The following is a 26,912-nucleotide window of genomic DNA, read 5'->3' on the forward strand; positions in this document are numbered from 1 at the left end:
CCATTCACCTCACCTGCTATTGGGATTGCCTACTGCTTATTGAGTATGAAAGTACTAGAACAAAAAAGGCCCTCAGTAAATACTGTTCGCATCTGAGGCTTACAAACTATTCTGTAATCTCGCCAAAAGATTGTGTTTAGTGTATAAGTAATATCTCTTAAAAATCATATTCAGTCAAATGTTAGCCTTGCATATGTTGATGTAAGTTATTTGAAGACTGTTAATTTTCAGTGCTTAAAGACATGAGTATTCAGTTTCTGGCTGAATTATGCTGACTGGCAGTTGAAAATAGAATTTAAAATGAGTATTTCCACTTTGTTTTTATGTGATAGAAGTCCATTAAAAAAAAAAAAAAAGTGCCCTATTTAAAACACTGCTTACCAGTGGCAAAGCACAACCCTGCATGAATTTAGCAGGACTGACACCTTTATGTATTTGTCTTTTACATTTTCTTCATAAATATTAACTCACTAAAAATTTAGCAAGCAGGTATTATTTTAAAGCACTAGATTTTTGCTAAAATACTTGATGAATATGGTCAGCAAACTATAACCCATGGGTCACATTTGGCCCACCATCTGATCTGTTTTTGTGCGGTCTGCAAGCTAAAAATGCTTTTCATATGTTTAAGAAGTTGGAAAAAGTCAAAGAGTGTTTCATGAAAATTATCTGAAACTCAGACTTCCATGTCCATAACTAAAATATTTTTGGTATACTCATTTGTTTACCTGTTGTCTAAGGTTGGTTTCAAACAATAAGGATAGAACTGAGTAGCTCAACAGAAAAATGTATGGTCTGTAAACCCCAAAATACTTACTACCTGGCCTTTTACTGAGAAAGTAACCACAATGTAGACCAATTGAGTTTTGATAAGATGCATCACTTATTTGTATCTTGATAACAAATTAATCATCCTATAATTCAATCTGTGGAAATTCTACTCATTTGGTCATCTTCTTACCAAACATTTATCAGGAGCTTGGTATGTCAGGCTTTGGGCTGGGTTGTATATGAGAGAAACACACACCAACACTTCAGACTGGCTAGGCTGAGGCAGAAGTTGAGGAAGAGAAGCGCCATCACCAGCATCTTTGCCTACCTGTCCTCTCTTCTCACTCAAGAGATTAAACCAGCCATTTACAAAAGGAGTATAAACTTTGTAAAGCATTCATGAAATTATGCACTATTGCACATTGTTTTTATTGTAAATGAATGAAAAATACAGTATGAAATACATATGCTGCCAAAAGATCTAGAGTCAAATTAGGTCTATAATTTAATATTCTCCTTCTAATAGGGAATTTTTTATTGTTACTGAGGTTGTGTCACTAAATTTCTCACTCTTAACTAGGAGGCCATTAGATTAATAAGTTCCATGTGGTCAGAAAGAACAACTGTGTGCATGCTACATTATGCCAGCTGCCGGACTGGGCATCTCACACATTGTTCATTTAATTCCTATTAGAAAGCAGTTAGTTCACACACTTTTTGCATGAGGAATGAGCCTCCGTTTCACCCACCTTTTAATTTCTTTCTTGGGAACTTAAATCCACATCCTCACCACTCCAAAACCTGCTTTATTATTGTTATTATTGCTGAGTCAGAACAGAACCCTCCACAGGCTTACCTAGAGCCTGTTTCCTTTTGTTTAATATCAAGGATTGGCAAACTTTTTCTGTAAGGAGCCAGATAGTAAATATTTAAGGCTTGTGGAGCATATGGTCTCTGTTGCAGCTACTCAACTCCGCTGTCGTAGGGTGCTAACAGCCGTAGACTGGAAGTAAATGGATTAGCAGGGCTGTGTTCCAATACAACTTCATTTATGGACATTGAAATTTGAATTTCATGTCATTTTCACATTCTTGAAATGTTATTTTTCTTTCCTTTTTTTTTTTCTTAACCTTTTGAAAATGTGAAAAATCATTCTTAGCCTGCGTGCGGACCCGTGCTTATACAGATGTTTAATGAGCTTGGTGGATCTTGGGTTGGCAACCTGTGCATTAGCTGCAGCTGACCAGCAGGTGGGGCCCTTTATAATCAGCCCTTAGCTAGATTCTATCCCAGTGTAAGAATCAGTACTCATGATGATCAAACTTAGTTGTCAAAAAAGATTACATTCTCTGGAGGCTGTTATTTCTGCAAGAATCTCTTGAAACTAACACTTTGAATATTTTGATTTTTCAATTAGTTAGGTTCAGTCATCTGGAAAATGCACATATGTAGAAGTTACGCTAGATAAGGGGGTTGTGTTAAACATCTTTTCCTAGCCAGTAATTTTTTTCTCTCAGTTTATAGAGAAACCCAACCAAAAACAATTAAATAAATAAATAAATAAATAAATAAATAAATAAATAAATAACAATGATTTAGGGGTACCAACCAAGCTTAGTTGGTTGAATTTCAGCTCAGATCTTGATCATGGGTTCAAGCCCCGTATTGGGCTCCACACCTAGGGTGGAACACACTTAAGAAAAAAAATAAAACAATGATTTAAAACAAAAAGATTTTATTTATTTATTTATGAGAGTCCCAGAGAGAGAGGCAGAGACACAGGCAGAGAGAGAAGCAGCCTCCCCACAGGGAGCCTGTTGCAGGACTTGATCCCATGACCTGAGATCATGCCCTGAGCCAAAGGCAGAGGCTCAACCACTGAGCCACCCAGGCATCCCTAAAACAATGATTCTAAAAAGTAAACCGTGGGACACCTGGCTGGCTCAGTCGTACAGCATGAGGTTCTTAGTCTCCAGCTCATGAGTTCCAGCCCTACATCAAAGGTAGAAATTACATTAAAAGATTTAAAAATTAAATCTTTAAAAAAATGTAAAAAGTAAGCCTTTATAAAATAGCATTAACTCTTTTAACAAGTTTTACAGTTATGGACCTAGCAATTAGTTCTTGAATGTTGTGTTTATGACACTTTTTTTTTTTTTACTATGTATATTTTTTGGGATCACTGTTAGGTAATTCTTATTTTCAGCCATATCATACTTTATTGATTAAATCCTTTATATATCTTAATTCATTATATGCTCTCATTGAAAGTATTTGAGCACTAATTCTTCTTAGTATCTTATAACTATAACTCAGATTCTCCTCTTATACCACTCTTCATTTTCATTATGACATATGCATATATGTACTTACTCATTTAATCATCTTACATCTTTCTGTACAAGTTTTCAGGGTATATTTTAAGATTTTAAAAAGTTCAATTGTAGATAAAAATAGATGATTGAGTAAGGGGATAGCTATTCCCTTAATCTCAAAAGTGGGGCTCCTGAGAGGCTCAGTTGGTTAAGCATCTGCCTTTTATTCAGGTCATGATCCCAGGGTCCTGGGATTGAGCCTCTGCTCAGTGAGGAGTCTACTTCTCCCTTTCCTCTGCCCCATTTCCCTTCTTGTGCTCACTCTCTCTTTCTCTCTCTCTTAAATAAATAAATTAATTAATTTTTTTTTAAAAAATCTCAAAACTGTCAGGTTTTATCTTTTCCTGAATGGGCATTAATGACTAAGCTTTTTCCTTCATGGTGCTTAGCAGGAAAAGAATGAAGTGATGAACACATACAAACCATGCACTCCCCAGCTAATGGAGTATGCGTGCTGGGCTTCTTCTTCTACTTGCCAGTCATTCTGTGTTTAATCCTTCTCCAGGTGGTTTCCAGGCTCCTCTGTCAGTGGACCCTGCCACGTGTCCCATTGTTCCTGGCCAGGAAATGATTATAGAAATATCCAAAGGACGTTCAGGTCTTGGTCTCAGCATTGTGGGAGGAAGGGACACACCTTTGGTAAGTTCATAGAAGTGAAGTATATCCACTGTCACAGAGTTAGTTGTTGAACCTTTATCATTTCTCTGGCTTCTTCATGGCATGGAAAAAGACACAATCATAGATATGTGTGCATATTCTGGCCAGCTTTCAAGTTTTTCTCAGTGTTTCATTCTCACCAGGATTTTCTCTAAATTGAGTATTTTTTATAAATGCTTATTAGACCAACAGCATTATAGCAGCATTTAGAAGTATTATTACAGAATTTAGGGGCACCCAGGTGACTCAGTCAGTTAAGCATCTGTCTCTTAATTTCACCTCAGGTCATGATCTCAGGTTCATGAGATTGAGCCCCAAGTCAGGCTCCACACTCAGCAGGGAGTCTGCTTGAGATTCTCTCTCTCCCTCTGCCCCTCCCCCCAGCTCACTTGCACATGTGCTCTCTTTTTCACAATTTACTAAATTATAAAATAAACATTAAAAAAAAAAGAAATATAACAGGTTTTAGGCCAGTGTCTGGTATATACTAATTGTAAAATAAGTATGAACTGTTATTATCATCATTATTATTTAGTAGAATGCTAGATAAAAATATACATCAGTTATTCTAGCACGATAATTTAGGTTTTGCTTGGAAATGGATCTTTGATTATATATATATATATATATATATATATATATATATATATATTTTTTTTTTTTTAGAGAGGGGGAGGAGGGACAGAGGCAGAGAGAATCTTAAGCAGACTCCATACCCCCACAGAGCTCCATTTCACAACCCTGAGATCATGACCTTAGCTGAGGTCAAGAGTCAGATGCTTAACCAATTGAGCCATTCAGGGTCCCTATTCAGTATATTTTGATGTCACTACACAGCACCATTTTTTGGTAAAACTTTCCAGGTTTCAGTTTATAAAGATGTGATTAATCAATGCATATACATATTCGAATAGGTAATACATACACATTATACTCGTTAAATTGACGCCAAAGGATATAAAGTAGAAAGCAAATCTCCCTCCAACCCTTTAACCCTAACCCTGCCCTCCAAACCCAACCCAGGTCTCTCCCTAGAGACAAAGCTGCTTATTAATGAATATGTTTTTACATGAATATTTTGGTATTTCTTTTACCCATTTTAGTTAGTAAAGAATGAATTATATGTGCCAGACTTACAGATAAAACAAGTATAATAGGATTAGTAAAAATTGTTTTGGTTATAATAATTCCATATTAGCACTGCTGGGAAGTGGGGAGGCCCATTATATTTTCCAGTAGTAACTGTTAGGCCCCAGAAGCCCTGGGCAACTCAGGCACAACCCTCATCTCCCAGCCTTCTGCACGCTCCCTGTCACCACCCTGCTGCCTCCCACTGTCCCACCCGAACTAGGCAGGCAGCACCACACCCTGCTAGTGAACAACCCAAACAGGAATGTACTTAGAGGTGGGGGTTTATTATTAAAGGATTTTTATCTTCATCCCCCTGATTCAAGTATGGCTATAACTTTTCTCCCGAGGTAAGGATAATTTATTTCCTGAATTATTCTCCCTTGGCCTGTGCAGGAGAGCCTGCTGTGTGAGGCATCTTGCATTCACGAGGACATTTTTTCATCAGCTGGGATGGGACTGGGAAGTTAACCTGGAGTTAACCAGCTCCACAGCCAGTTTTAGCTCCCACCCTTTCATGGGCTGTGATTTAAATATGATTTAAAAATAAAGCTTAGACCAAACCACTTGAAGGGAAACCTCTTTTTTTTTTTTTTTTTTTTTTTTTTTTTTTAGATTTTATGTATTTATTCATGAGAGACACAGGCAGAGGGTGGAGCAGGCTCCTCTCAGGAAGCCTGATGTGGGACTCAATCCCAGGATCCTGGGATCACGCCCTGAGCTGAAAGCAGAGGCTCAACCACTGAGCCACCCAAGCGTCCCAGAAGGGGAACTTCTGAAGAAAACTTTGCCCATTTCCTCAGTGACAAAAGCTGAATACATAGCTTCCTAAGCCATATCATGAGAAATGATAGTGATTCACTTCACTTAAGGAAATGAATATATACACATATTATATACTTTTTAAACATATTACATGTATCTATTATGCCAAACATATTACATGTATCTGTTATACCTGTTATATCTTTGGGGTAGTATGTATGCAGAAACTGTTGGTTGACCCTGAACGTTGACTGTTTCTCCCTCCTTCCAGGGCCTGTTTCCTCATTTTTCCAAAGAGATATCTCCAAATATTAAATAAACTGAATTTGTATAAATCTATACTTGAAATAAACCCAGGGAAATTATATTTTAAGGAAATTCTGTAGCAAATTCTTTCATGAAGAGATAACCCTCTTATTTTTTTGTAAATCTAAGTCTATACTGCTTAAAATTGGGCAGAACTAGATTCCCCATAGGAAATAGGGAATTTTTTTTCCAGTAGGAAATCTCATAGCGTGTTTTGCCTAGCCAAATGAGTTAACTGATTTTTTTCCTTGTTATTAATATGATTTTGCTTTATGTGGGTGGGGTAGATAACCTGAGTAAGATGTACCTGTGTTGCTCTTCAGTCTTTACCGTTGCATATATTTGTGCTACTGGCTACCAGCTTGGGAGCTTCCACATGATGCTCCACATCACCTACAGCTTCCTAAATGCGAGGCTGTTTACTAAATACTATATTCTGCTTCTCTTGCCACCACAAGGCAGCACCCCCCCCCAAATTCTTTAACAGCATTCTGAGGTTCATAATATATAGTTCTGCCTTTTGAGACTGTAAATCCCATTGTCCTTGGAAGGATAAGTACCACTTAAAAATGAGAAATGGGACACAGCTTTTATTTCTTAACCTCAGGTACCTCATCAAAAGCTGTAAGTTAGACTCCTGAGTTATATATAGCCATGTCGTTTTTTTGATGAAGCTGAACAGCAGGGTTGGGGGAGATGCTTTAACAAATAAAACCATTGTTTGCTACAGAGATCTTGTTTTTCCTTCCAAATTTTAACATGGCATATGCAGCCTAATTGACACTCTAGGTGACATTATCCAGTTAGGTCATGGGACGGCACCCAGCCACCAGGAAGTTAGCAAATAAAGATGAGAGTATCTGAGAGGAAATTAGGGACAGTGGTGAGCCACTGTTGAAAGTACCTTTGCACTTTGCACATTTAATTGTGTGATGCATCCTTCCTTTAGCTCTGATGTGGGGAAAGAGCACATCCTGAGTGCTGGTGACCCTTCTTAAGCAACTGCGCCAACTCTCCCAATTAGGGTTTCTGGGCCCTCTTTGTTGTGTATCCAATAGATACTTTTGCCGCCTTTGAAGGAATAAAACCTCTGGGACTTGGTCTTGACACCACATCATTGCTATCTGCTATAAATAATTGCTCCAGAGACAAGGCAGATGGTTTCTGAGATCAGAGAGGGAGATCTCACTTAGCATCCCAATATGTTTGCAGCCAGTCATCTAAATAAGCCTTTCAAAATAAACCAAGATAATGGTGAGGATGAGTCTCTCTGGAAGGTTTACGGGCACACCTGGACCCAATCCTCAAAGACAAACTTCTGCCTCTGTTGTTTTAATCTTATGATGTGCTCTCAGGTCTGTTTTTGGTGAATGTGGTTCATCTGTGATAGCCTGCATATGTTTGCTTCAAGACTGCCCTTTCGGGGCAGCCCGGGTGTCTCAGTGGTTTAGCACCGCCTTACCCCCACCCCCACCCCTGGTGTGATCCTGGAGACCTGAGATCGGTCCTGTGTAGGGCTCCCTGCGTGGAGCCTGCTTCTCCCTCTGCCTGTGTCTCTGCTGCGCGCGCTCTCCTCTCTCCTCTCTCTCTGTGTCTCTCATAAATAAAAAAGACTGCCCTTTCCTTAGTGCTGAGGACATAAAGTTGAGTGAAATAACCCTCTCCTTACACATTCAGTCAAGTTTATTCTACTACCTTCAGTGTTTATGGTCTAAGATAAGGGACTGGCCAATGAAAGTTCCTATTAAGGACTATGAAAATAAGGATTTTCTCTGTTAAGTAGAAAAGTGTATAATTAGGGGTATCTGGGTGGTTTAGTCAGTTAACCGTCCAGCTCTTGATCTCAGCTCAGGTACTGATCTCAGGGTTGTGAGTTCAACATCAAGAAAGAGAGAGAGGGAGAGAGAAAGGAAGAAAGAAAGAAGTGGAACTACAGTACACACTTTCTAGATTTAATTAATATGGATAAATTTTTATATATTTCTTGTAAGCCAATATCTTAATCTGTTCAGGCTGCTATAACAAAATACCACAGACTGGTGGCTTACAAACATTAGAAATTTATTTCTCATAGTCTGATGCCTGGAAGTCCAAGATCAGGCTGCTATCATGGTCAGATGAAGGCCTTCTTCTAGGTTGTAGACTTCTCATATCCCCCACATAGTAGAAGGAACCTCTGTGAGGCCTCTTTCATAAGGACACTAATTTCACTCATGAAGACTCTGCTCTCATGATCTAATCACCTCCAAAAAGTCCCACCTCCTAATACCATCCCATTGGCATTGGAGTTTCTACATATGAGTTTAGAGGGGCACACAGCAAGGAAATCCGATAAGGCATAAAATAGGTAATATATTTATTCCTATTTTTTATTTCCTTCCAACCAGCCATCCACCCATCATCTTATCTCTCCCCACCACCACCATTCTTTCTGGTCTTAGGGTGCTAGTTTGCATGAAATCTTGCAACTCGGCAGACGTGGCATATTCTGACCAATGAAAGACCAAGAACTCTTACCTCTTGTGATGTTCACCACATATTTCTGAAGCCTCTCCCTGAATCCTTCAATTCCCCTTCTCTGAAATGTTTGTTGTATCATTTATCAGAAGTCTTATCTCTATTGCCCTCAGAAGGGGTAAAACATAGTTCTCCAGTGTCATTTTGTTGTACTTATTTTGTTATCAGCCTTGGGAATTCTAGAGAAGAGAAAGAAAAATTTGAACAAATCTTTTATTTCAGAATATTGGCAGACTTGGACTGTTTTTGGTATTGAACAAGTAATGTGGAGAAAGAGCCATTCTGAACTCTGGCCATGCTGGCCTCTTTCAGTTCTTTCAAGGCATTTGCACCTGCTGTTAGATCTGTCTGAAGCACTCCCCTGATCAACTGTAGCTAGAGTATCCTGTTTATTTCTGGGCGTGTTTATGTGGTCAACAAGGACGTTGTTGAAACCACATCATTGTGAGGAAGAATTGAATAGAGTTAGGAAAGAGAAGATCAGAAGGGACAATGACAACTCTCTGCAAACATATGTAAGATTATCTTTTTGTGGATGATGGATACGAACAGGTTCTTCCAAGGAGCTCAGTGAAAAACAGATTTCACATTTTCATAAGGAAGAACTTTCTAAAACATCAGCTGAGCAAAGGTAGAATGAAGTATGTAGTGAGTGCCAAATCTCAAGAAATATTTTGACAAATGCAGGCAGCCACTCTTTGCAAGGATATTATTATTGAGCTTTATTTTTTAATCAGGCAGGAACATTTACATCAATAAGTCTTTTTCTCAAGGTTATGTCAGTCTGATGAAACTCATTCTCTCTCTTTGCATTCCCATCTCACAAGTTTCTCAAAGCTTCAAAGTCTTGAGTTTTTTTAACTAGAAAATAAGGCTTAATTATTGTTTGGTTTTGTTTTATGGAAGCTAGTCATTGTTATCGTTTTTAGACAGGTTAAGTTTATGAATATAAGCCCTAGTTGTTATATTTGTATTGTATCTCTGAGGTGGAGATAACTTATCTCTTTGCAAGAGGAAAACAATTATCCTAGGGCATTTATTTTGTCTTTATATTCTTGGTACCATCCCGTTGTAAATGAGGTCAATGGATGCCCAGAACAGATTGTAAAATTTAGATACTGTTAGTATTTAAAAGGCCTGGGAATGTCAGATTTGGAATCTTATTTCTCTCCATTTTTTTTCACCACCTGATTTAGTACCGATTTAATTCAGTCTCATTAAACAGAAGTTCTATAGATAGGAGAGGTATACTAGCAAGAAGCATCGAGGTAGAGGGGCTGTCACATTTCGCTACTATGTGGTAAAGTCATCATTTAGAAATTGAAGTGAAAAATATGTCTTTTAGCTCTAACCATGTGTTCAGGTCTGCAGTCACCTCGCTTAACTCTGATTTACCATGTTGCATGCTGTTGTTTAGCAGTTACTGCTTTTGACCATTTAAATGTAGAACTGTAGCAATTTAAACCACTAGGTATTTTTTTTAAAGTAAGCAGAATAGAAAACTATTTTACATTTGATTAAGTGTTTTATTTTGCTGTTCCCCTTCAAATGAACTTTGCACGGTCTGTTTCATGAGGAGTGTGGTTTGCTTTGGCGTGTAATCCCCCAAAGCCAGGCTCCTTTTATCATTATTGCTTAAGTCATATATTTTTACACAAAACATCTTATTACCTTAGTTTTATTTTAAAATCAAAGCAGAGTTTGCAAAAAGTCTATGAATCACAGTGAAAGAATGTTAACGAATAGTACCTCTGAATTTCCAGATTTGGGCATTTCTGATCTTAAAGAATATGACTGTAAGCAAAAATATTATGCAAGCTGAGTAAAGTTTAGATAAATAAGGACCAGATGGAACTATAGGGACTTAGAAAATATAATGCAAATATTATCCCATTTCCTTAAAATAAATCTATTTCAGTATGAAAAATTATATTCATATTGATGAGTATCAACCTTTTGCTAAATCAGTCTTGGCGAGGGAACTCCATTTTAAGTAAATATAAAACAGTTTCTTTTCTGAGGTTGAGAAGGGAAAGCTTTTCAGAGCCTTAAAATGTGAAACTTTTTATATATTCATTGCAATTCTTATATTAGCTGTTTTATTGCTGTGATTTTCATTCCATATTTTAGTTACCTATAATATGTAAGAGTTTGCAATCCCCAAGCTTGCGTTTTAATCCATTGCTTTAAAACACACACACACACACACACACACACACAGATTGCTGTTACTGCTTCCTGTGTATCTGATCATTTGATCCATACTTTTACTCAAAAGAGCCACTAGTGTTGCTGATTTAACACTCATTTATGTTGTTTTAGTTAATTACCCAAGAATATTTCAGTATTTCAATATAGTAGGTACTGAACATTGTGATCTATTTTCTTTCTCTTGAAGGTTTGGTAGGTGTGAATCTTCATACCCTAACCAAAGCATATTAGAATAAATGAATAAATTGAGATTAGGATATAGAGACTTGCCCTTTGTTCCTTTTGCAGTGGAGTTTTATGGGGATTAATTGAAGACTGTGTTTTGAGATTCTTAGAAAAGCTACATAGTGAACCCTAATTTTTTAGCAAGAGTGTCCAGTTTTCAAAAAGTATGATTCCAAATATAAGTTATTTTTGACTCTTGTTGACTTCCCTTGGATAGCTTATATGACTTCTTCAGGTTTTCTGAACAGAAACAATTATATATTCAACCTATAAAGTTGGCAAGCAGAACTATATCAGCTTGACAGATGTTGTACTTCTTCTAAAGTAATAATCTTTTATCATATCCATGGCAGGAAAGCAGTATATTGAATGTACACTTGACTCTGAGATTCATCCAAATTATAAAATTAAAATAAAATGAGAAAAGTCATCTTAGAATAAATAAAATATGGTACTTATTGGCTACATTCTGCCTTAAGTCGTGCATGTTCTTATGAGATATTGAAAGTAATCTCTTTAACATGTTGCTTCTCATGAATTCGTGAGGGTATGCCAAATACCTTTTGCATCAAAGCAGGAGGTTTAAGGTGGAGCAGATTAGCATTTTTGCTTTTTACCTTTGTAATGGGTTACAAAAAATATAGATCTACGGAACACATGGAATGTAATCATAGTAACACATGCTACAGCAAAAAACATGCATTCCATCTTCATCCCTGGGTTAATCAACCTACTGCCCCACTGTAGCAGGGGAAACAGAGACCTGCCTTTGTTGATAGGAGTCCTGCCATCCCTATTATACATAGCTTGTGTTTGCATTTCTGCCTTTATCACTTTCACATGAGGCTTCCCAGCTGTGTTGTAGACAAGTATCACCAGGGAGAAGCAACAGTAGGAAGTATAGTCCGTTCTTGTTATTCACAGTAATCGTGTTCGTGTTCTATAAAGTCATAGCAAACACTGAATAGTGAATACTAAACCATTACTTCTGGGGTAAATGCAGAGATGGATTCCTCTAGTCACAACTTTTTTTTTTTTTTTTTAAGATTTTATTTATCTATCTATCTATCTACCTATCTATCTATCCTGCTTGTGCTGCTGCAGCAGACAGAGGGAGAGGGAGAAGCAAGCTCCTGGCTGAACAGAAAGTCTGATGGTGGGCTTGATTCCAGGACCCCAGGATCATGACCTGAGCCAAAGGCAGACACTTAACAGACCTAGCCACCGAGGCACCCCACGGTCACAACATTTTTTAATAGTCATAAATACATAATCTTGTTTTATGTGTGTCACTTTTTAAAAATAGGTTATTTTAATATCTATTGTTGATTCATTAACATTGAACTCATGACAGCAACATGGTAACTCATAAATGCACAACAGTTAACTAACACATGTACTTTTTCCATATGGCACATCACAGCCTTCTCCTGCTTAGAAACATAAGCACTTCAGTCTTGTGCTTGGGGGATGTTTTAAACAGCAAAAGCATAAACAAAAAGCACAAAATATAAAACATGTGGCACTAAAAAGGCCACAAAAAAGGTGTTTGTTCACAGCATGAGAGATGAAACAGGAAGGCAAAATGTCACCCTGTTGTACTTCACCTGGGAACAAGTGAATCAGGCAACTCAAATTTTTCACCACTTTGCCCATGTCCACAAATGACTGTTAATGCCCTAAGAACCTTGATTTGGAGGGAGTGAGTGAATTTGCAAATATGGAACCCAAAAACAGGGAATACTGACTATACTTAATGAAAATTAAAAATGTCAAGATACCAGGACTTTGCAATCTGGCTTAGATCTTGTTGGGATTCAAATGGTCCCTTGGCCTTAGCCCTGAGTGGTCCATGACTTTAGAAAGAATAACCTAGGGACACCTGGGTGGCTCAGCGGTTGACTGCCTGCCTTTGGCCCAGGGCACAATCCCGGGGTCCTGGGATCGAGTCCCGTATCAGGCTTCCTGCAGGGAGCCTGCTTCTCTCTCTGTCTCTTGTGAATAAATAAATCTTTAAAAAAAGAAAGAAAAGAAAAGAAAAGAAAAAGAAAAGAAAAAAGAAAAGAAGAAAAGAAAAGAAAAGAAAAGAAAAGAAAAGAAAAGAAAGAAAAGAAAAGAAAAGAAAAATGAAAGAATAACCTAAAGGGGTGCCTGGGTGGCTCAGTCAGTTAAGCATCCATTTGGACTCTTGATTTTACCTCAAGTCATGATTTCAGGGTTGTGAGATCGAGCCCTACATTGAGCTCTTTGCTGGACATGAAGGCTCTTAAGATTCTCTCTGACTCCCTCTGCCCTGCCCTTCTCTGTCTCCCTCTGAAAAAGAAAGCAAGAGAGAAAGAGAGAAAGAGAAAAGAAGAACCTGAAATATCGGGCAACCCGGGTGGCTCAGCGGTTTAGCACTGCCTTCAGCCCAGGGCCTGATCCTAGAGTCCCGGGATCAAGTCCCACGTTGGGCTCCCTGCATGGAGCCTGCTTCTCCCTCTGCCTGTGTCTCTGCCTCTCCCTCCTCTCTCTCTCTGTCTTTCATGAATAAATAAATTAAACGTTTAAAAAAAAAAAAAAAAGAACCTGAAATATCCCTTAGCATAATCTTTCTTAAAAATCAGCAGTCTGGGGATCCCTGGGTGGCGCAGCGGTTTGGCGCCTGCCTTTGGCCCAGGGCGCGATCCTGGAGACCCGGGATCGAATCCCACATCGGGCTCCCGGTGCATGGAGCCTGCTTCTCCCTCTGCCTATGTCTCTGCCTCTCTCTCTCTCTCTGTGTGACTATCATAAATAAATGAAAAAAAAATTTTTTTTTAAAAATCAGCAGTCGGGAAAAAAATTAGCAGTTGGGGGGTCCTCTGGCTGGCTCAGTTGGTAGAGCATATGACTCTTGATCTCAGTAAATTCAAGTCCCACATTTGGGGTAGAGATTATTTAAAATCTAGGGACTCCTGGGTGGCTCAGTGGTTGAGCATCTGCCTTTGGCTCAGGTCGGGATCCAGGGGTCCTGGGATCGAGTCCCACATCAGGCTCCCTGGAGGGACCCTGCTTCTCCCTCTGCCTATGTCTCTGCCTCTCTCTGTGTCTCTCATGAATAAGTAAAATAAAATCTAGGAAAGAAGGAAGGAGGAAAAAGTAAAGAAAGAAGAAAAGAAAAACAGCAATCAATTGTATTCTTAGTTCACCATAATTATAGGAAAAATAGAAATTAAAAAACAGACCAAGACTAGTGTCATTCATCCTTAGAGACATGACTTTCAACCACTCTGACACACATTCCTTCCTTCATGCCCCATATAGACAGACCCCCTACAACCTTAGGTATGTATGAGTTGGAAGTCCTCATTAGCAATTATTCGACATCCACTTGGCCGACACCTTGCTTGACATTATATACATAATCTCACTTCATCCTCAAACCCTAAAAGGTAGGATTTACTCCATTTTACTGATATAGGAACACTGGTTCAGTGAGGTTAAATACCTTAATAGAAGTATCACACAGTTAGGATAAGTGGCAGAGCTGATCTCTGAACACAGGTTTATGTGGCCGTATCCAGGATTCTTCCCACTGTACATTGCTGTGTTCCATTGTTTGCAGCCTGGAAAATTCCTCTGGCAGACTTGATAGAGTCTGTAGGAGGCTAAAATTGATCATAAATTTTGTGCAACTCTTTCCAGTTTCCTTGAATTTGAGCTGGCCAGTTGACTTACTTTGACCAATAGTAGTGAAAGTGGCAGTGAATGACTTGCAAGCCTTAGCCTCCAGGCCTTATGGCTTAGCTCTTGTCCTCCTGAAAGACTGCCATGTTGCAGACCAGCCTAGACAGGCCTCCTGGAAGATGACACACCTTTGGAAAGAAAGCACATGGCGGGAGAGGGGCCCAGCTGTCCCTGCTGAGGCCCCAGCCAACCTGACTACAAACTCCTATGAGCCCAAATGATACAGCATAGAACAGAACTGCCCCCTGAACCCAGCCCAAAGTGCCAGCTCAGGGAATCATAGACAAATGGTTTGTTTTTGTTTTAAGCCACTAAATTTCGCAACAAAAGATAACTAATCCAGAGTCTGACCCAGCCCTCCCACTCTCCCCAACCCAGTATCCTTCTGATCTCTTTCAGCCTGTGAGTTGGGATGCTTCTGCTCTGCCATTTAGAAGGAGGTCTTATTATTCCTAGGCCAAGCAAAGCAGAGAGAGCCATTGTTTTGTAGGCTAAGTATTTGCCTACAAAACAATGGCTCTCTCTGCTTTGCTTTGCACTCCATATGCGTTCAGTTTTAGAGGTGGAATGACTTTAGAAACCATGTATTTCAACTCTGTGCTTTACTGATAAGTGTCATGAACAAAGTGGTTAATGTAGAACCACTTGCAAAACTGGCCATTCAGAGCTTATGAGAAAAATTAACTCCTCTCTTTCTCAATCCTGGGTCCTTCTTCCACAACATACCCCCCCACATACACTTTTTTTCCAAATCATATTCTAATTGAAATATAATAGGGAAGCTTGGTTTTTGGTTGGTCCACTTGTTTTTTCCAAAGAATTTGGCCACAAGGGGTTTGGGACAGAAAAGCATCATGTTTTAAAGACATTCATCACTTTACTTACATAAGTTTAGTCTGGAGCCTATCAACTTTGTTCAAAGTGAGATATTCTTTCGCAGTTTTAACCCACACTTTTCTTTTTAAACTCTCTAACTACAGTAGACATCACAAATCAGTAACTTAATACATCTACATGTGTTTTTCGGCATAGAGGGGAAGGTCGTTTTGATTTGCACAGCACCGAGCACTTTACTACCCTGCTATATTATCACCCCTCGCTGGTTTGGCCTTCCTGCTGAGAAAGTCGTCTACTGTATAGAAGACACGTCTGTATCATTTCTGAACAGCAACAGCCACAGAGGGGAACTCTATTAAAAGATGTTTAAAAGGAGCATTACTCCTCTAAGACTACAGATCTGAACCATGGTTTCTTCCAGATGGAAAACAATGCCCATTTTATACACAATCTTTTTAATCCTTCTTTGGTCCTCATGGGTCTTTCTTATTAGGAGGGATTTTTCCCATAAAGCAGGGAAATAAGACATAAAACTCTTTGGGGACTGCTGGTAATATGTTTTCCCCCTAAATGTGAAATTTAATGTGAAATTTTTCTGTAGTTAAAGTGTCCCTTAGGATTTTTTTTTTTTTTTCAGGAGAATGGGGATGGGGGCTTTTATGAGTATGGCAAAGATTGGGTTTAATTCTAGAGTGATCCAAATTAAAGAACTGCCTACAAGCAGTAAAATTAAGCTGTATATACATGGTCCTTTATAGTAATACCTAGGACATAATGCTTTATCAAAATTTGGTTCTGAAATGCTTGTTGAAACAATCCACTGGATATCTAGAAATGTAATCTATAAAATCTCATTCTGTGGAGAGAGTTCACCTAGGCAAGGGTGCTTATTGCTATTCGTCAGTCCACAGAAGACCCGTTACTTTTTCTAACACATGGCTTCTTTAAGGGTTCTGGGCCTGTGGTAACCATAATACAATTGCCTTTTGCTGAATGACTGGTATGTTGATGAGTTGCTTTATCTACTTGTTGGCAGCTTGAACAATAAAGAAAATGGTGGCAGATGGGCTGAAGTGTCTGATGACTTTGACCATAAGGGTCCATTACTACGTGTTGTAAAATTCTTGACCAGCAATGCAGAGTTTAAATCCCCCTGGAGGAGTTTGTGATTTTTGTGGGGCTCAGTGATAAAGTCCCACATCCTTGACTTTTGAAATTGTTCTTTGAGGGGTGCCTGGTTGGCTCAGTCAGTCAATTAAGCATCTGACTCTTGACTTCAGCTCAGGTTGTGATCTCAGGGTGTGAGATTGAGCCCCTCGTTGAGCTTGGCACTCAGCACATAATCTGCTTGAGATTCTCGCTCTCCCTCTACCCTTCTGCCTCCCTCTGCCCTTCCTCCTCCTTCAAAAAATTGCTCTTTGAGCTAAAGCATCCTCTAGAAATTCACATGGATTTAATATCCATGTGTGACGGGCATTTTGATTGAATATCACTAATATTTTGCCATTAGAAGCTTGATTGGGATTTTTAAAAACAGAGAAGCTTGGTTGGATTAGGTTAAGATTATGACGTACCCTGCCAGCCTCCTCTCTCTGTACCATTTTGATGCCTTTTTCAATCTCCAACCAATTTCTTGATAATCATTTAGCAAACATTTACTCATTGCCTACTCTGGGCTCAGCACTAGGATACAAGGAGGAATTGGAAGGTTGCACTGAGGCTAGGGTGTCATACAGGACCTCAATCCATGAAGAAGCTCTTGTGATACTGTGATAAGTTCAATAATACTAAGAAATACAGCAGTAACCACAGGAAGGTTGATCAACCTTTCCAAGGGGAGAGAGAGAAACTTTTGTAGAAGAGGTGGCACTTGCCTGGCTCAAGTACAAGTTCATGAAACAAAAGAGGTAGCAGATGAAAGAGACCATGACCTTCAAGCCTTTGGTGACTTTGTACTTTCCAAATATAGATATATAGACCACCTCCATAAAAATACACAAGAAGCTTAATATTTTTCATTTCTTTTTTTTTAAAGATTTTTTTTAATTTTATTTATTTATTCATAGAGATGCAGAGAGAGAGAGAGAGAGAGGAAGAGACACAGGCAGAGGGAGAAGCAGGCTCCATGCAGGGAGCCTGACGTGGGACTCGATCCAGGGTCTCCAGGATCACGCCCTGGGCTGCAGGCGGCGCTAAACCACTGCGCCACCAGGGCTGCCCATATTTTTCATTTCTAATTAGGGATATATGGTGACTGAAGGACAGTGTTCCAGAGAATCTTTTCAGTGTATGCTATTTTGAGTCTAGTACCCTCTATGTATATTATTTCTATTAAAAAATACTTACTGTTTTAAGAATGGAGACATTAAGACAGCGGTGCCTTAAATAATATGTTAAATTTACTAGCCAGCTACTTCTTCCTGTGTGTCTGGTTAAACCTGTTTCAGACAGAAACTGATGAGAGAGAAGTTTTTAAGCAGAAGACTTTTCCTACGTATCTGAAATCCACCTGACCCCCTCTGATTAGGAATAACCTAGTATTTGAGAGATTCTCACTGATAAAATTCTTCCCTGGCATCAGAGTTGGCCAGTCACAAATGAGTCATCTAGAGTCATTTAGAGTAGTCATTTAGAGTAGTAGTCATTTAGAGAAAAATTGTTGGTCTTGTCTCAGGGAGTAAATAAACAGATCATCTTACTTAAATTTCTCTTGTCCCAGTGAAAATCACAACTACCAAGAGGAGGGACGCCTGAATGGCTCAGCGGTTGAGCATCTGCCTTCAGCTCAGTGCATGATCCCGGGGTCTGGGATCGAGTCCTGCATCGGGCTCCCTGAATGGAGCCTTCTCCCTCTGCCTGTGTCTCTGCTGCTCTCTGTGTCTCTCATGAATAAATAAATTAAATATTAAAAAAAAACAACTACCAAGAGGAAATTAGTTTCTGATTGTATGTCAGTCTTGGTCATCTATAAATGATTCTTAAGTCTGCCATTAATTAGGAATTAATATGTTTTTGGACTGAACAACTTTTTATTTTAAACTCAATGCATCCCTTGTATATAATTTTCTTTTATAGCTGTTTCTGTAGGAAAAAAAATCATTCAGTGAATAATATGGATATGCAGAAAGAGGATGGAAAAAAATGAAAGGAAGGAAGGAAAGAGACAAGAATAACAAACAGAATTAAGAGAGAGACTCTGTGTTGGACTGGGGAGACTCGTGCTCTCTGTAGCACAAACCCCGAACCAGGTACCAGCACTAGCAAGTGAGGTCCATAGATCATCACCGCACCTCATTAAGCCAAAGGCTTCAATTTTCACTTCCACAGTTGTCTTTTTGTTCACTCTCTATAAAATGATCAGCTTATGCCCTTAAGGTTTTTGCTGTGGAGTTGAGGAGACAATAATTCAACAGAATTGATGCCATATGGAAAATCCCAAGTTAGCTTTTATACAAGTGCAAAATAAAATATTCAAAACAGATGAGATGCTTGCAGTAGTGGTAGGAACACAGGCTTTGGTGTTAAACAGTCCCAAGTTGGAATTTGATCTTTCCTACTTAGAAGCTGCAAAGATCTGGTCAAGGCTGAATGCTTCTGAGCCTCCATATCCCCAATTGTAAAGGAGACTAATAATACTGCACTTGCTTCCTTGTTATGAGGATTGAATGGCATGGATGGGAAGCGTGCAGCAGCTTTGGCACAGAGGTATTAAATAAATGAGATGTTCTCACTTCCTTACTATGTGCTGGCATTGTACATAAAGCTTTATGTGTAGATAATATTGTTAAAACCATATAAACATGAGGAAGCTAAGGCCTGTGGAGTCTTCCCAAGGCCCATGGCCAGAAGTAGCAGGGCCAGGATTTGGACTAAGAAATCTGACTCCAGAGACTTAGCTCATAATCATTTGTCTCCACAGCCTCTCTTCAGTGTAAGCCAGCAACCCACCCACAGGGAAATGATTAATACACTGCTTCTGGAATAGATGCGTTTTAGAAGAAGTCATTGGTACTGTTAGACAGAGTCACTGAGGTATTCTAGGGTGAAGGAATGTTATTTAAATATGCAGAGATAGGAGTGGGAGAGAAGGCACTCAGAACTGTGCCAACAAGCAGTTTTGCTGGAATAGCTCAAAATCATTAACATTTAAGAGGATATACAATGAAGAGATAAGAATATATGTATAATCAACTCCAAATTTTTTATTTAAAACCATAAAGGGCATTCTTTCATTAAGGACCCATTATTTCATCTAATCACAATTGTTTCAAAGCAGAAAGAAATAAAATTTTAATACTGCCCTATCAAATAGATGCCTAAAATATCTCAATGCAGTATCTTTTTTTTATTATTCTGTCCTGCTTTATGAACCATGTAAGTTTTGAAAAATAAATCCATTTTTCTTTTCAATTCACCAGCCCACATTTCTAATTTAGCTGTCGGCCCTCACCTCTTGCACCCCTAGTTAATGCAGCTGTCAGAGCCATAACTTCACAACCCACTTTCAGCACACAGGGCACATGGTAAGAAATGTAACTTTTTTCTATTGGTAGGTCAGAGTATCTCATGTTTTCTTGTATTTTCACTGATAACTTTAAGAGATATTAACAGCAGTAGTCAAGGGAAGAAATAGGGAGTTTCTCACACAGACTCACGGACCAAAAACAGATCATCAGCCATAAGTTTGACATTTGAGAGACAGTATATTTCTTTAATGTATAAGAGTTCACTGAACACCCAGAAAGTATTGAAGAGTTTTGGATTCAGGCTACCTTTACGAAATAAAAACTCCATTGGGTCTTTTAAAGAATCCTTTTAAGCATAAACAAAGAGAAATTTCCCATTTGACTCTTGTATTGTTGCAAGATTAAAGTTATTTATGCTAAGTTTAACTCTGTAAAAACTATGTATAGTAAGAGTTCAGTCTGATTCTCCTAGTCCAGTGAAGATGGGGCATTTGGCCTCCAGACATGGAAAGCCAGCATGACATGGAGTGTTACCAGGAGCTTGCATTAGTTTCTCCTTTGCACTTCTTTCATAAAAGTGGCCCTTGGCGTCATCTTGGCAGTGTTGTTGGGATCACCTGAAGCCACTGACCCAGCATGTTTCCACAAAACCGTTTCCCTGAAACAGTTCAGAGAAACCAACTATTGGCAGTGTAGATGCTCCCTGGATCTGAAAATTTCATAAATCAGAGTTAAAACAAAGAGTGGTCTAAAATCTGTTGGTGACACAGAATCCACAATGAAAACTGGATTAAGGAATTTTTCCTGTCTCCTGAGAGCTACCTCTCTAAATGAAAGTATTTAATATTATAAAGATATTTGGAATCCAGTTGGTTACCTGGTTGTAGAACCTCTTAATATTCTTGTGTATTGCTTTTCAGTGCCAGTCAGTCTGATAAACAAACAAGCAAACAAAAACCAATGACTTCTGGTTCAGTTTTCAGCTCCATAAAAATCCCCTACTTATGGAGTCCCTGGGTGGCTCATTTGGTTAAGAGTCAAGACTCTTGATTTCAACTCAGACAATGATCTCAGGATTGTGAGATCAAGCCCTGCTCAGACTCTGTGCTCAGCAGAGAGTCTGCTTGAGATTCTCTTTCCCTCTCCCTGTGCCCCTCTCACTCATAAGCTCTTTTTCTCTGTCTCTCTCTAAAATAAATAATCTTTTTAGAAAAAAAACCCTATTTGCTCAACATGAAGCAGAAGTTATGTGATCATATTCAATTGAAATTTTTTAAAGATTTTATTTATTTATTCATGAGAGACAGAGAGAGAGAGAGGCAGAGACACAGGCAGAGGGAGAAGCAGGCTCCCCACAGGGAGTCCAATGCGGGACTCGATCCCAGACCCCAGGATCATGCCCTGAGCCAAAAGCAGATGCTCAACCGCTGAGCCACCAGGCGTCCCAGCCACCCAGGCATCCCCCAAATGAATATTTTAAAAATAGTCTCACGAAAATACATATACATGTAAATACTTGGGTGTATAGATGTAAACTGTAAGGTTATTAATTTGAAAAGATAGGAATCTTTTAAATTCATTATCCATAAAAAAATAAATAAATAAATAAAATAAAATAAAATAAAAATAAAAAATAAATTCATTATCCATGATACACTTTCCCCAGCCTAAGTTTACCTACCTTAGGTATTGTCCTGATTTTACAGCCCAGAATGCTACATTCAGGAGTTAATTTGCCCAAAATTATACAACAGCAGGTCAGAATTTGAACCCACAACTGTCTTATACTTAGGTTCATGAACACGCTTTCCCCTTCTCCATGCTTCATCCTCCAGGATCATTTCATTCCACTTCAGTTCTTTTCTTTCATTGCCCAAGTAATGAGGCCTGACAGACCTCCTGCATCAGGCCACACAGCTATGCCAAATCCTTGAATACTAATAAATACCTGAAACCATGTTTCAAAATATACCATAAAATGTAAATAAGAATGACACACAGTTCACCTCAAGTTCACACACAGCAGCAATGTACAGGCTAACAGTAAAACACATGGGGGAAGTTTAACTTGAAATATTAGGCAAAGCCAGTCCTAAAAGAATGAAATAATAAACCTAGGAAAAATTAATTATACCTCTGAATATATCATAACTGTGTAGTTTGTTTATCTTTAGGTCAAATAAAGTATGACATTATTAGTGTATAGCAAATTATGGGTTGCTGCCTATGGTTTGGTTGTTTGTGTAAGGAAGCATTTATGGTTGTTGAAAATTAATAAGAATTTGTTTTTTATAGGATGCTATAGTTATACATGAAGTCTACGAAGAAGGAGCAGCAGCCAGAGATGGAAGACTTTGGGCTGGCGACCAGATATTAGAGGTATAGGACTATGAATTTTATTTAATACCAGCAAATACAGGGGCGGCTGGGTGGCTCAGTTGCTTAAGTGTCAGACTTTTGGTTTTGACTCAGGTCATGATCTCAGGGTTGTGAGGTCCAGCCCACGTTGGGCTCCCCACTGAGTATGAAGCCTGTTTCTACTTACGATTCTTTTTCTGCCCCTCCCCGCTCTTGAAAAATTTTATAAATTTAAAGACCTAATATAAATAAATAAATCTATCTCTAGAAAAAAATACTAGCAAATACAATTCCTTTACTGATCTTGAGGCACAAAGTCCATTTACTCAACTGCCTTGTCACTCAACTATATCCTCACTTCTCTCCCATTTAGCAAATATTGTATCTTAACTTTTTTCTTTTTTTAATGTGCATTGAATAACTGTCATCAGAATCATGGCAGATTATCCATCTAAATCTGTGAAAACTTTAATTAAAGGGAAAAGTATAACCTATCTAGTTTTATATTCTTAATATCGAATGAGAGTGTATGGTATTGCAATTTGGGCTTTTTGCCTCTCCATTATACCTGTCTAAATTCTCTCCTAAAAACACAGACCTATAGACACATATGCATAAACATGCACACCTGATGATTTAAAGACTTTAACTGCAGTTTCAAGTATTGTCTTCTTACTTGCAATAAATCTTTAAGTACAGCAGAGGTCCGTGCCTTTCCTCTTTTGTTTTCTAGTTGATGAAAATGTAGAGTCTTCTTTTAGGTGGTACATGGTACTTATTAATAAGTTGAAATGTTTAGCCCACATCTTTTAAATGTACTCTCAATTAGCAAAGGCGTTAAGGCTTTTTTAAAAAATGCCGAGGCAGGCAGTGTTTGAACTAGGGAACGGATGAATGGCAGGTCAATGCCAGGCATTCTGGTAGGTGGAACGAAAGAGCTTTTTGATGGTGTGAAACCTTTAGGCAACATTTATTTCTTTCATTGGATGAATTTAATTGAATAGTTAACATTTTATGGTGGGCATGTGCATTTTTGCTGTGCAACTTTAATATAGCACGTTATGAATGACATCATAGAATTTTATTTTCCCTTTGGTGGTTCCAGTCTGCCTCCCAAGATGAAACCACAGATATAATTAAGGGCAGAAAATATAGGCAAGAAGGAGTTAAAGGAGAGGCCAGGCTCATTGCAAATTAAATTCAGGGTTTCTCTGCAGACTTTTACTGTGCTTCATCATTGGATTAGGACATATTCCCAGTACATTCATTAAAACACAAGTGTATGAGGTTAGAAAAATAAGCAAGGCCTCTCTGGGAATTCACTTGACCACTTTAGCATACAACACTGTTTTTTAGTGGTCAGAAGTTTTGAGGGGTTTTTTTTCCTCCCTGGGTTAATTAACTGCTGTTATCATAATCGGCTTTGTAAAATAAATAGATTGAATATTCAAAAGTAGAGATACATACATGCCTAGATACTTATGTGATCTGTAAGTCCACAAATTATTCTGTAATGGTCACTTGAAACTAAATCTAATATGTGCATTTTCTTGATTCCGGTGATGGTTGCATAGGTTTAAATCACATAAACTCACAGTATAAATTGTACACTTCAAATATAATTTATTTCAGAACAGTCATATCTCAATAAAAAAACTTCTTAAAACTGTATCTATTTGTATTGGATAGACCTCAGCTATAGCTCCTCTCTTCCATAAACTGTATTCATGAACAGGTTAACAACAGGTTAACATGAAAAAAGCAACAGGTTAACATGAAAAAAGCAATTAAGTGGAAGGAGAGCTTTGAAAACTCAAAACATTTCCTGGCGTCCAGCTGAATTATATTACCCAGTATGGAGGGATGGTCTATACTTCTTATTAAAGATGACCAGGACATAATGGAACATTATGTATCAACTAAAAAGTTATCTTTTTTATTTGTCAGGACAGGCTGTTCTTTTATGCCATGCAGTCATCTAGTCCACAAGAGCATATGATGTGTTTAGTTAAGAAATAGCTGTTTGGTCAGGTAACATGTTTCCTTTCTTTAGGGCCCACATTTGGACTTGCTCTAGTTGTGGTGGATGTGTATAGATACATAATGATGCATAATCAGCCTGTGGCCTGCAGGTTTGCCTTAAGAAGACAGGCCAGCTTCTGTAGTATATTTAAAGATCATGAAACCAGAGAATTCTACTCAGTGCATTTCAGACAATGGCCTTTCTGCTCATGAGAGTCCTCTGCATTGGCAGCTGGCCTCTTTCATGGTTTTAAATCTATCCTCATATTAAAATTAGGACAAGCCATGGGGCATCTGGCTGGCTCAGTCAGTAGAATCCACGACTCTTGATCTTGGGTCTATGGGCTCAAGCCCCACATTGAGTGTAGAGATTACTTTTTAAAAGTTGGAACAAGCTGGATTTTGCTTACAAAGATATAGTCCAATAATTTTTTTTAGCAAGGCAAGATTTAGGATTCTATAATTAGCATGGACTATCTTCTTTGTGATTCTGTTTTTTAGGGTTTGTTTTTTTTTTAAGATTTTATTTATTTATTCGTGAGAGACACAGAAAGAGAGGGGTAGACACAGGCAGAGGGAGGAGCAGGCTCCCTGCAGGGAGCCCCATGTGGGACTCGATCCCAAGACCCTGGGATCACAACCTGAGCCAAAGGCAGATGCTCAACCACTGAGCCACCCAGGTGCCCCAACTGATTCTGTTTTAAAGTCAGTCCCTCAGGGCACCTGGGGGGCTCAGTTGGTTAAGTGTCAGACTCTTGATTTAGGTTCAGGTCATGATCTCAGGATTGTGGGATCAAGTCCCACATTGAGCTCCACACTGGGCATGGTACCTGCTTATGATTCTCCCTCTCCTTCTACCCCACTACCCCATGTGCATGCACCTTCGCTCTTTCTGAATTTTTTTCTAAAAAAAAACCCGAACAAAGTCCCTCATCTAACCCTACCCCTACCTCCATTATCCTCTTTGATTTTTGTGCAAGGTGGGAGCAGAAAGAGTAGAGGGCGAATGCCTGGTTTTCCCTGTGGAATAAAATAGCGAGGAATTGCTGCCTAGTTTGGTTATTCTTTCCTTTAGAAGTAATGGTTCGCCCACTTCCTTGTCCTACCCAAGATGTCTGATGCACTCCCATTGACAACTGGAGCCTCCTATGGTGGTTTTTCTCAAATAGGAAGCCCTGCTATTACCACCCCTACAATCAATGCTCTAAATAATGCATCTAGTGCTTCTGTAAGGCACTTAAGGTAATACATCACTCCACAATATTCAAGCCACAAGCGATATTTCTCTTATGATTACCGGTGCATTTAGTGGTGCCTTTTGATAAGCAGAGGAGGAAATGAAAACTAGGAACTTGGAGCAGATCACTTGGATTTGAGCAGGCATCTTAATGCTGGAATTTAGGATAAATTGCTTTTATAATATTAGTTTCATGACAGTGCTTTTTATTGAAAGTATAATTGTTAGGGCCTTTCAAAAGGTATTTTAGAGGCTTAAGAGAATTCACCTTCAATCCATGGAAGTAACTGTGTTGCAGTTGAGTAACAGAAGTGGTCTTGTGTGCCATCTATTGGAATAGGGGGAAATAATCAGCTCAGCCCACATTTTCTAGAGACTCTGTTTTCCCCTTTGTTCTGTGGATTTACCTCACAAACAATGAGAATGCAGTGTGGGCCTGAATTAGCAGTGGATGCTGGCCCTGACGGAAAAACCATCGTGACCCGGGTTACTTCAATCCCTTGTAAATTATCAACTCCTAATTTACACTGAGCTTAACTACGGGGGCCAAGTCCTGTGCCGAATGCATTAGAGGGTTTATTTCACTTAATCCTCACAACACTAAGTAGATATTGCCTCCGATTCATAGAGGACACAGTTGAAGCTTAGCCTAAGTAACGAACATGAGGTTTCACAGGGTAAGTTAGAATCAGCAGTCAAACCGAAGTCCGTCTATATCCAAAACCCATACTTAACTACTGCTTTTTTATTTTTTTATTTTTTTAAGTAAGTTCTACAGCCATTGTGGGGCTTGAACTCACAACCCTGAGATCAAGAGTCACATGTTCTACCAACTGAGCCAGCCAGGCACCTCTTAACCACTGTCAAGCTGGGTGTAGTTAATTTAAGTGAGAACACAAACCCAAGATAGGCCAGAAAAGAAAAAAAACAGTTTGAAAATTGGGCTTTTAAAATATTTTTTCTGGCTCACAGAATTAACTTTAAATAATAGCTCACATCATACCTTCTCCAAGGACTCAGTTGTTTTCTTCTCCCTTCTCTGTAACCATCCTTTATGCCACAAGTCATTAGTATTTGGAATGTTAGAGTTGGGAAAGCCTGAGACCAACCCCTGTACTGATGAAGGAATAGAGGACCAGAGATGAGCCTGAAGTGCCAGGACAGGCAGGGATGGACTAGAACATGGAATGGAATCAGCATCTTGAGGGACTCTTCCATTCCGCCATCTTCTCTGGCCATGACCTGGGCCTTTTCTCTTTGACTCTTTTCCTAGCTGTGACCTCAAGGGAGTGATCCATGACTCTCTTCCTTTGAGTCCTTGGCCATTCT

The 26,912-nt window shown here is 38.9% G+C and overlaps 1 protein-coding gene across 8 annotated transcripts in view; it reads left to right on the forward strand.

Annotated features, from left to right (window-relative positions):
* Nucleotides 1–26,912, forward strand: part of PATJ (PATJ crumbs cell polarity complex component) — a 354,601-nt gene that overhangs the window by 286,014 nt on the left and 41,675 nt on the right. For all 8 annotated transcript variants that reach the window (XM_077892030.1, XM_077892027.1, XM_077892033.1 and 5 more), the window contains 2 exons: nucleotides 3,652–3,785; nucleotides 22,262–22,345. In XM_077892030.1, coding sequence (XP_077748156.1) covers nucleotides 3,652–3,785; nucleotides 22,262–22,345 — 218 coding nt within the window. The remainder of the gene's footprint in view (nucleotides 1–3,651; nucleotides 3,786–22,261; nucleotides 22,346–26,912) is intronic.

Source organism: Canis aureus, chromosome 3 (genome assembly GCF_053574225.1).
Source record: "Canis aureus isolate CA01 chromosome 3, VMU_Caureus_v.1.0, whole genome shotgun sequence".
In the NCBI taxonomy this organism is placed as follows: domain Eukaryota; kingdom Metazoa; phylum Chordata; class Mammalia; order Carnivora; family Canidae; genus Canis; species Canis aureus.